Source organism: Macadamia integrifolia, chromosome 8 (genome assembly GCF_013358625.1).
Source record: "Macadamia integrifolia cultivar HAES 741 chromosome 8, SCU_Mint_v3, whole genome shotgun sequence".
In the NCBI taxonomy this organism is placed as follows: Eukaryota; Viridiplantae; Streptophyta; class Magnoliopsida; order Proteales; family Proteaceae; genus Macadamia; species Macadamia integrifolia.
Window position 1 is genome coordinate 17779631 of NC_056564.1, and position 11423 is coordinate 17791053.

At 38.2% G+C, this 11423-nt stretch overlaps 1 protein-coding gene across 3 annotated transcripts; it reads left to right on the top strand.

The window, feature by feature from the left end:
• Window positions 1-5314: 5314 nt before the first annotated feature.
• On the top strand, window positions 5315-10248 carry LOC122087577 (probable CoA ligase CCL9). 3 transcript variants are annotated; one of them, XR_006142774.1, is made up of 5 exons: window positions 5315-5734; window positions 5810-6872; window positions 7087-7190; window positions 9236-9508; window positions 9945-10248. XR_006142774.1 is itself a non-coding variant. In XM_042656752.1 (4 exons), exons 1-4 carry the CDS (start codon window positions 5534-5536, stop codon window positions 9452-9454), a joined length of 1587 nt encoding a protein of 528 aa, XP_042512686.1. In that variant the 5' UTR covers window positions 5315-5533; the 3' UTR covers window positions 9455-9619. The 3 variants fall into 3 exon arrangements, 1 of the variants encoding a protein (XP_042512686.1); XR_006142775.1 differs by lacking the exon at window positions 9945-10248 and adding an exon at window positions 9787-9923; XM_042656752.1 differs by lacking the exon at window positions 9945-10248 and having other exon boundaries at window positions 9236-9619.
• The last annotated feature ends 1175 nt before the right edge of the window (window positions 10249-11423 follow it).

Here is an 11423-nt window from a genome sequence, read left to right on the forward strand (position 1 = left end):
AACTGACAAGTTTTGATAATTATCATTTTTATAGCTTAGGAAAACTTTGTGTTTATTCACCCAAAAAAAAAAAGTATCAATGGATAAAAATATTAGAATATTTATTTTTATTTTATTTGTTTTGAACTGAGAACCCAATGATAAAAATTATATACATTTTCTTTTATTTGTTTTCAAATCATCATTTGAAAAGAATCATTATTAATCCCTTATTTGAGGGGTTTGGATGGTGTGCACGGGGTATTAGGGAGGATTTGGCTTGTCTCCAATTCTTGATCTACCAATTTGCCATCAATTCTCCATAAATGAGCGACACCTATTCTCATTGGATCAAACAGCTATAGATGAAGTTGCTTCTTAACTTTAAACATTTATTCCCAAAACATCGAACCACAAAACCACAAAACCGTTTAAACTCAAACCACTTGCTCTATGAAAGACAAGGTCAAAGAAGAATCAAGGATAAAGCTGTAAACCTTTCTTCCTTCCTTCCCTATTTTTAAGGAATATCTAAAACTGTGAGAGACTCTGCAAAGGTAGAAAGAAACAAAGAACAAGGAGGAAGAAGAATCTTATTCCCAGCGTGCATCGATCTTCCTTGTACCTCTGAAAACTTAACCTAAGTGTAAGAGGGATGGAGAAGAAGAAGCTAAAGGTGAAGCTATTGTTCCTGAGTCCGTACTGAATAAAAGCAAGAGAAATGATGAATATCTTTAGCAAAAAAGGAAGCACTATGCACTCCAAATTTATTCCATAAGGTTTTTAGAAGAGATGATTTTAATATGACATTGTATTAATTACTAAATTAATTTAAAATTTTAGATGGCATTGAAGAATAGTAGTCCAGTTTCTCAAACTCAATTATAGAGTTTTTTAAATCATGAGATTATGACAGGCTGACAGCCATGAAAATTTTTAAAGAGACAAAACCAATCCAAGGGGCGAGAGCGAATCACTTCAAAGATGATTTGGCGGCTGAGATCTTCTTCCACTCCCATTCTCTTTGCATGGATCAACTTTGAGGTATCTTTAAAATTATTAATGTGAATTAGCAAGAGGGAGGCTGCTATGTTTGATTGCACCCCACTTTTTTATTTTGCACCCGGACCTTCACCTAAGGTGAAGAGAGAGAACTTTATTTCTGATTGTCTGATGAGATTGAAAGTATTAAAAGATATTTCGAATATTTGTCTAAGTAGGAGAAAGAATAATTATTACCCTCCATCAATGGATTTAGAATATATATATATATATATATATTTTATATTGAAGGTGTTTCTTCCAAGCTAACTGTGCTAACCCTTGGAGTTAAATCACCTTAATTTTTATTGTGGATGAGAAACACAATGAGACATGCATCGTGCTCTCCAAAAGCTCAACTCATGCAGCTCTTAATGGAAAAAATTCCTAATTAAGCTTTATTTGACTTTCAAAATTATGGGAAAATGTTCCCTTCCCGCTCATTTCATTTTTTTCCCATCATAGGCCCCATTCTATGTACCATAGCAGAGAGTGTTAGGATTTTTAGGTGGGCTTAACTGATACCGATTGATTCATTGGGTTCAAGCAATAATAGACTCACTCTAATTAAAAAACTCCTAGCTCTTTCCATTGTGAGAGTGAAATAGGGTTTTAGGGATTCTATTATAAATAGAATATTGACGATTTCTGCAGCCATTACTTAATGCCTTATTGGTTTTGGGAGCACGACTTTCTCACAAGAGCAAGTGTACAGAAAGAGAGGAAACCTTAGAGTAAGAGGCTGTAGAAGATCTCAGTAGAATGACTCCATTTGCGTAGTTCGTCATTATCATCTTCATGGGAGTAATGTTTAACCACATGGGACAGATGTTCATGATCTATGCTCATGGGGCTTCTAAACTTACACAGGTACTTCTCTGTTCCCATTTATGATTCATGTCATGGATGTCTCATTGTTTATTATAGATATGGTAAATCTATATGGTTATGTATTTTAAAATAAGAGTACTTTATTGTTCTTAGTTTAGGGACTACACCCATGATTAATCTTTTATGATTAGTTGATGTTTCTTGTATTCTAAATACTATAGGATTATTCATATATTTAATATGATAAAGGATCTTCAACAGGGAGCAAACCTCAACTTGGGGAAATAAATTTGATCACAATCTCTACATCATGAACCATAGCAGGGAAGATTTCAGAAAACAAAACCCTAGCAGAGAAGATTTAGTAAGATCCATGAGAAAATTCCCCAAAACTAAACAAGGGTTTGGGGATTTTACCTCTTTGAAAAAAACCTCAAAATCGATTGTTCTTTTTTGCTGTGATCGCCAAAAGAGAACCACAAGCTAATTTAAACTTGTATTTTTTGAACAAATCCATGAAAAATCCCTCCCCCCCCCCCCCCTAAAAAAAGTTAGGGGTTTAGGGATTTTATCTATTTGGAAGAAAACCATAAAACGGAGCTATAGAAATGGTCAGTAGAAGATCACAGCACCTCCTTCTCCTCTTGAACCTCGACTCCCTCAAGGAGGAATACAACACTGTTGTTTTGGTCTGTAGAAGCCTATCATTCTCCTTCGATGTGATTGCTGAAGACTTGGGCTTCACTTCTTGTTGGAATATTTTAATAGTTTTTAAAAATTAAATATTTAAAATATTATTTTGTTTCATCAAAGTGTGTGTTGAAAAGGTTTGTCTCTTCCTAATAAGCACCAGGACCAATAATTGTGACTATTGGAAAGCATGCCATAATGGTCAACAGACATGTATTATAGAAGAGACATGGCTTTTGGAAACACCCATTGGAAGTGTGACTTCCTCTTTTGTATAAAGTATGACAATCCTTACTTTAAAAAGGTGTTTTATTTATTTATTTATTGTTTAGTATTATTCTTTTGAACTATTGATTTGAGTCTAGCCTTACTCTCCTAAAGGATCATGGTCTTTGTACAATCAGACAAAGATCAGTGGTTGTTTTATCTTGGAGGTAAAACACAGGAATCCCCAATTGTAATAATGTAGAGGGTGTTTCAGACGTTAAGGAGATTATCTATTTGTGATACGACTCAATATGTTTGGTTCATTGACTTCAACAATCTACGCCGATCTTCTTCATCAATTCATCTTACTTCAACCAATGAGTGCATCTCAATAATATCGGTCTTGTAATTCTCAACATCGGGTACCTATTTCTAACACTTCTCCTTTACGTTCAACCTCGATGTCTATTAGAATTTCTCAACGATTGTGTTGTGGTTTTTGGGAGACCTCAATGATGGAAGAGAAGAGAGCGCAGGATTTAGGTTTGATCTGTGGGAGAGAAGAGAGGAGAGGGTAGAGAGAGGATCCAATTGATGCCTATAGGGTATGGGCTAGTTCCTCTAAGATGGGTGGTTTTCTGGGTAATGAAGCTGGATCGCCATTTTCTACCCACACGATATTTATAGAATTTACTTTAGAGAAAAAAAAGATATTTATTTGATAGGTTGACTATTGGATAGACTTGGGACACTGACAAGACGGTAATTAAACAAGTTTAGTGTATGGTTTACCATATATGGACTGTTTTTTTCACTTATCTTACAATGAATAATGTTGAGTTCAAGTTTTGTTCATTTACATTATTGAATCTTACTTCAAACCTTAGGCGTGACCATAAATGGATGATAGTGTAGAAATAGATAGAGGGAGTTCCGGATGCAATCCTGAGAGAGAGAGAGAGAGAGAAGTGGGTGGTGATTGGGGCGCATTCTGTGTTGATTTTGGTAATTAACTGGTTAAAATATGGAGCATTGACAGTTATGCACATTGGGCTGAAACAGCCCAATAAGTTTCTTAGGCTTAATCCCAAAGTGACAAGCCCGAGCCGAGCTTTCTTTAGAGCACTATGAATTGGGCCATCCTAGTGGGGGTCAAATCTTCTCTTGAACCATGATCTTCTGTAATAAGACACCTTTTGAATGGTGTGAAACTGTTATAGAAGGTTATGGTTCAAGAGGTTTCGGGTTCATCCTAATGGGTATACAAGCCCAGCTTCTGTTGTGAAGGAGGGAATTAGACACAGGGAGATACTAGCATACATGCACTACACAGACGGCCAGGTAACTCAATCTCCGAAACAAATTTATAGATAGAATATTTCTTTATTGTCTTTACATCTTCTATTGGGTAAATTCAGTAATGAAAAATTTTTTTGTCTTAATTTGAAAGTTTTCTTTTAGTTATTATTTTTATTTTTTAGCATTGAGGACTTATAATCACTTCCAAAATCAAATTTGTGTCAAATGCAAAATGCAAATGTAGTCAGAAACTTTTAAGAGGATCAAATGATCATATGATCTTGGGGTCATTGCCATTATTGGAATACTGGATGCCCTCCAAAGTATCTCATCCTTGTCTGTTTGATAAGATTGGAACTGTTATTAATGTATTATAATTAAGAAACTGCATTTAGAAAATTCCTCCAGCCCCAAGAAAAACCACTAAAAAAAATGTTTTTCTTTGTCTCTCCCGTTCAGGGTTTCTAAAACTCAGGATCATTCATGACCGATATCAATACAAATTTTCGTCTGTTTATGATAAAAATCAGTATTTGAAACCATGGAGAAACATGTAGGTGTGGGGAGGGGGCCAGGGATTCTCCATTCAATCTAAAACCCTAAAAATCTAATTCCGTAACTATTCCCCCTATAATGCCTTTTTCTTTCTTTGCATGAACAATATAGTTCCTTTTTATTGTTTACTCAAATAAATTAATGAAAAAAAAATAAAAAAATGTTCAAGACATGGTTTTAGAGCCTGGTATTAGAATGGGTATCTATCATCCCTTAAACCGTTATGGTATTGACATAGATTGATACTTGATTACCCATCTCAAATAGAAATACCGTTGTTTTACCTTAAAAAAACAAATTTGTGATATTATTTTTACCTCTGATACTGTTCAACCCATATGATATGGGCTATTTGGATCGAACACTTGTCAAACCGATTACATCGCCCGTGGCGGATCCGATACTGATACCTAACCCATTGTCCGAGGGGAATCGTGAAAAGGACCTTTTCTAGATCAAAGGGTCATTCCATTAGTGATGCTAGGTTTTAGGTCAATGGTTGGAGGAAGAATCTCGCCGGTTGGCACTTCTCACGTTAAAGATTGGTAAATTTAGGTTTCTATCTCGCTTTGTTGGTTTATGAGAAAGGAATAGACCAGAAATCAAGGTGTCCACGTCAATTTGAAAAGTCCACGTGTATGGTCTAGTTGAAATAGATACCTTTTTATTCTTCGAAAAGATGGAAATAGTTACTCCTCCTTCGTATGCCTCGGCCATGCTGGCTGGCTGGCTGGCTGGCTGGCTGGCTGGCTGGCCGGCCTATTACACACAGCTTTCTCTCCAGCAACCGCAGCAGATAAATTCCCCGCTTTATAAGGTGGTTAACTAACCGTTCCTTTCTCCCTCTGAGAAGATTGTCCCGTCTCATCATTTTCGTCGACGTCTGCGACTCTCTGTGGCCTGTGTTTCGTCTCTTCCATAGACAGTAGCAATGGAGATTCTCACGCTTACTGGTTTGTTGAAGAAATCCGCCGATGAATTCCCATCCCGAAGAGCTCTGTCCTCCTCCGGTAAGTTCGATCTAACACATACTCGATTGCAAGCACTCATCGAACAAGCCGCCTCTCGCCTTGTCGCCTTCGGCATTAAACCTGGCGATGTCGTCGCTCTTACCTTCCCTAACACCGTCGAGGTTCGATTCGTATCCATTTTCTCTGATTTGATTAGATTTCGGTTAATATGAACAACATCTCTTCAATGTTTGCAGTTTGTGATTATGTTCTTGGCCGTAATCCGAGCACGAGCCACGGCCGCTCCACTCAACGCAGCCTACACGCAGGACGAGTTTGACTTCTACCTGTCCGATTCTGAATCGAAGATCCTCTTAACATCAGAAGAAGGAAATCCGTCCGCTCAGGCCGCCGCTTCGAGTCTCAACATTCCTCACGTAACCGCTTCGCTATCTCAGGCAGAAAGCGGCATAAATCTGTCTTCTTCGTCGCCAACCGATTCAAAAGCCGATTCGGAGCTAAAATCGGTGTCTCTGATCGTGAACGAACCATCCGACGTGGCACTCTTCCTCCATACCTCAGGCACAACGAGTAGACCTAAAGGTGTACCGCTGACTCAGCTGAACCTCGCGTCGTCAGTACAGAATATCAAATCGGTCTACAGACTGACAGAATCGGACTCAACAGTAATCGTACTCCCGCTCTTCCACGTGCACGGTTTACTCGCCGGGTTACTGAGTTCGCTCGTTGCCGGAGCTGCCGTGGCACTCCCCGCGGCAGGACGGTTCTCCGCTTCTACGTTTTGGTCAGATATGATTAATTACAACGCCACTTGGTACACTGCGGTCCCTACTATTCATCAGATCATCTTAGACAGGCATCTGAGCAAACCCGAGCCGGCTTACCCGAAGCTGCGTTTCATAAGGAGTTGCAGCGCATCACTTGCGCCGGCTATATTGAGTCGGCTAGAGGAGGCATTCGGGGCTCCGGTGTTGGAGGCTTACGCTATGACGGAAGCTTCACATCTGATGTCATCGAACCCGTTGCCAGAGGACGGTCCGCATAAACCGGGTTCGGTTGGGAAACCGGTGGGGCAAGAGATGGCGATTTTGGATGAGAATGGTGTGCCACAGCCGGCGCAGGTTAGTGGCGAGGTATGTATAAGGGGGCCGAACGTAACCATGGGCTACAAAAACAACCCTGAAGCTAATAAGGCAGCTTTCAGCTTTGGATGGTTCCACACCGGAGATATTGGTTTCATGGATTCCGCTGGTTATTTGCAACTCGTAGGCCGCATTAAGGAGCTAATCAACCGGGGAGGTAAATTTACTAGTTTTGCTCTTTCTATTTTCTCTAGGATGCCCTCATTGATCATGTCTAAAGAATGGGGCATTGGAAATGAGATTGTCCATTTATCCTTGAATCCTTGAAGGCCATTTTGATCCTTCAATTTCTGAGCACAACACATCTCTCAAGCCTCAGCAATACTAAATGGGTTTGTTCAAGTTCGTATTTTGTTTGTTCTTTTTATTAGGGGAGAAGATATCACCATTAGAGGTGGACGCAGTGATTTTGGCGCATCCGGACATAGCTCAGGCGGTTGCTTTTGGAGTCCCCGACGATAAATATGGTGAAGAGGTATGACATTTTGTCCTTCCACTCCTCACTACCCTTCTTTTGTCTTTTATCATCTAGTTCCTTTCAGTTTTCGCCTTTTGCCGGTCCAGAGTTCATTATTTGTATTAATGAATGTGCTAGAAGGTTACAAAAACAATTTAAATCATTCCCCACCACCACGGAGGTGCCTCCATGTGGACCAAAATTGTGGAAGAAAAAATGATTGATTCGGGGAATAGAGTGATACAAGGATGTCCTCTTCTCTTGCTCTTGTTGCCAACTGATGATGCCAATAATAGTTACCAAATCGAAATACCTTCCACGCATCAACCCTCGCCTTATATCCTTTTGACTTATTGATCTTCTTCAAACCAAGAACTCATTGTAAGCTTCGGACAAGTTTATTGTTGGCGGAGAAGAGATCTGCTACTCTTACGATCACCTGATCATACAAGTTAACGATCACCATCTGTCCTTTTTGTTGTCTGATATACCCTTGTTTAATCTTATAATAATATAAAGTGGGACAAATGTTGGTTGTCGACTCGTACGATCATCGTATGACCAAGTGATCGTACGAATAGCGGATTTTATTCCTTGTTGGCATGGCCATTATTGGGTTGGAACTTGGAAGGGGAATAGAGCTTATAGGCAAGCGAAATAGGGAGAGGATCGGAAAAAAAAAAGTGGGTCAGGTTGTTTTTTTATGTGGACAAAATAGCTCAACAAGTAATGTGGGGCAATAGTAAGACAAGACTATGTTTGGTAGCTAAGAGAAGAAAAAAAAAAAATTTACAAACTTTATACTTTTTTCTTGGTTTAAAAAGTTCTCTTTGTGCATGACATGTTCTAACAAAATGGCTCAACAAGTACAGTGGGGCAATAGTAAAACAAAACTGTGACAGATGGTCCCAAATTCAACAATTCGGATACTATGTTAGTAAAAAATTCAATAAAAATTCTGGTAGAAAGGTCATATCGGCAACAGCCTTAGGCTGTGTTTGGTAGTTAGAAGAAGAAAAGAAATTAAAAATAAAAAAGAGAAGAAAAGAAAAGAATAATAATAAAAAAAAAATATGTATGACTACTATTAGAAAAAAAAAAAAAGTTTTGTATTTTCTTGTGTTTTTGGAAAGATTTTTTTTTTTTTGCCAACCAAAGAAAACTTCACCATTTTCAAGGTGAACTTTGAAATTCCAAAAGAATCTTCTCTTGGTTCATGACATGCTAAGCACAATGAGAATTTCTTAGACAATGAAAATAATATAATTTTTGTACTTTTTTTCCTTTTTTTTCTTTTCTCCTCTTCTCTTGACTACCAAACAAGCCTAATTGTTTTACCAAAAATGAATTTGCATATCATCATTTGAAATTTGATATTGCGCACAAGCATCGTCTTAAGATTCAGATTATTATAACATCTTCAATAATATATATATATATATATATATATATTAGTGTTTTCACTTGATACCCTCATTTTCTATTTGTGAACAATCATTGTGTTATAGACAAAGGAGCATGCAAAGACCACCATACCTCTGGCTAAGATTGAACGCCATTGTGTGTGGACACATGGGCCTCTCATAGTAGAAAACACTTGTCCAAGTTTTCAATACAATGCTATAGGGTTTCAAGAATCAAATCAAATTGGATTGACTGAATTGGAATCTGCCAAAGTCAATTCTTATTTTGGCCGATTCCAGGCCAAATTCTCATTGATTCCCTGTGACCTAATCTGGACTGGAATCAGCTAGGACTGCACTGATCTTGATTTTGAATTTTTTATTCCTACCTTATTAATTAAAAAAGAATTAGAGGGTGGGTGTTGATGCAACGTAATGGTGCTCTATTGTGACTTAGTGATCGTAAACTTGAATCACAAAACAGTCTCACCTATCTACATAATTAGGACCCTCCATCTCATGCAATGGGTATATATTTTGCATCCGTTATACGTTTATTTATGTGGTGTAATCTATTAAACATTCATATTTCCTCTGTATTATGCTGTTTTACTTTAGGCTATTAGATGTTAATGGTGTTTAAATGTTTGATAAAAACAGATAAATTGTGCCATCATCCCCGGAGAAGGGTCGAAAATCGACGAAGAGGAGGTACTCAAGCATTGCAAGAAAAACCTCGCAAGTTTCAAGGTCCCCAAGAAAGTCTTCATAACTGATACAGTCCCCAAGACTGCGACCGGAAAGATCCAAAGGCGAATTGTAGCTGAGCACTTCCTTGCTCAAATCTCTGCAGCCAAAGTATCTAAATTTGGAGCATAATCCAACAATATCTTTGACAGATTTCTATCTATGCTTGCTTAAAATTATGAACAGGTGGGTGAAAAATGGTCCTGAAGGACGCAGTTTGTCATTAACTCGTATTGTTCATTGTTTAATGTAGCATTGATGAAATAAAAAGTTCAGATGAGAAAACTGATTTGGTTGTGTGCTGCTTAGTGGGTTAAATCTTAGCATAAGCACAGTTGGTGAGAGTTGCTGACGTGTATTTTATAGCCACATCAGTTCTCTTCTTTATCCAATCTCTGCATCTCTAACAATTGAAGTTTCAAAAGGAAAAGTAAATTATTCCATTTCCTTGGCGGCATGTCCAGGTAGTAGGAATTTATCCCGTGCGGCTGCTGTAGAGGATTTTTGTGACAGTTTTAAGGCGCAGGATGGATGAAACATCCCATCTTCCTGATCCCTGTTGTTCACCTAACATGACATCAAATTCTTAACACGACTGATTACATTTTTTTATGTTGCTTAGCTTGCCAACATTCACTGATGCTTGTCATCAACACTATCTTACTATTGCGGAGGCCTGTATTGAAAGATCTAGTGGATGACATTATAATGGTCAAGGACGAAGAGATCATAAAGGCCATGAGATTGTTCTATGAGATTCTAAAGGAAGTTGTGGAGCAATTCCGGGACAATCCTGCTTGAAAAGACGGCAGGGACATCTGGATCGTACTTTCATGAGGTAATACCGTAATATTGATGATCTTACTGTACTGTGTGAGAGTTATTCAAAAAGAATTTGAATGAAAAGTTGATAAAATTCTTGTTTCTTTGTAGTGCTGCTCAATCTTTCTCTCCTTCTGCTTTTGAAGGCACTAAGAGATGAATATATGACCTAGTTGAAACTTTTAAAACCTCTCAAGGCCTTACTCTATAGTTTAACTTTCTAGAAGCTGGAGTCTCTTTAGGTCTTTCTATCGTGTGATTTTCTTATGAGGAGCTTGCGGACACTGATGGTGTCTTTACTCCATACACAGTTGCTGATGGCCAGCACTAGATACGTATAGTGACTGATTTATAGACCTTGAGACAGTATGGTTTCACTACATATTCTCTTGATAAATTACTAACAAGTAACAAGAATTGCATTTAGGAAAAGTCTAATCAGATGAACTGATGAACTGATCAGACAGTTCTGAATTAATTCATATTCTATACATCATGATTCTAGATGATAACTGCCATCCAGACTCCAGAGTAACTAGTGCAGTAAAGTAGATATTACATTTTCAAAAGATCATTGCATTAAAGCATACCTCATGTTCCTTTAAGAAAAAGAAAAGAAAAAACCTCATGTTCATACTGCAATATCATAATAATGCAGGAGAGTTCTTGGAGTCCTAAGGTTTTCTGTCGTTGTCGATTAACTTCCAAGAAAGTTTCTCGTAAGGTGAAGCATGTTTCTGCCATCTCCAACTCTCTTGGAAAGGGCTTGGGAGGTGGCAATGGAATATGTTGGAATTGCTTCTTTCCCATTACAGATGAAACTGACACAAACTGAATGGAAAGTTTAGATAGCGAATTGTGTGTGACTACATCTATCACCGATTTTGGGCTATCTTGACAGCTTTATTGTAGAGAATCAAACTAAGACCAAATTTGAATCGATCAGTCAAATCACTCGCCTGCAAAGGCTTGGAACCCTTTCGTCTCTCATCAGCCAAAACAGAACCGATCTTACCTTGGAGTGCAACTCCCAAGTCCCAAGTTTGTCTATAATATCTTGCGTACAGAATATTACACCAATACAGCTCCAGCTGTTACCCAGTGCACAAAGGCTTCCCGCACTTGAGCAAAGTTCTGGGAGGGTATATAGGTAAACAGCCAGTGCACAAAGGCTTTACAGAGAAGCTGGTTCCCAAGTTTGTCTATAATATCTTGAATAAAGAATATTACACCAATACAGCTCCAACTGTTACCTAGTGCACAAAGGCTTCCCGCACTT

Coding starts and splice junctions, on each gene's coding strand:
- LOC122087577 (XM_042656752.1), top strand. CDS start 5,534: ATGGAGATTCTCACGCTTACTGGTTTGTTGAAGAAATCCGCCGATGAA. Junction 6,873..7,086: donor GGAGCTAATCAACCGGGGAG/GTAAATTTACTA, acceptor TCTTTTTATTAG/GGGAGAAGATATCACCATTA. Junction 7,191..9,235: donor ACGATAAATATGGTGAAGAG/GTATGACATTTT, acceptor TGATAAAAACAG/ATAAATTGTGCCATCATCCC.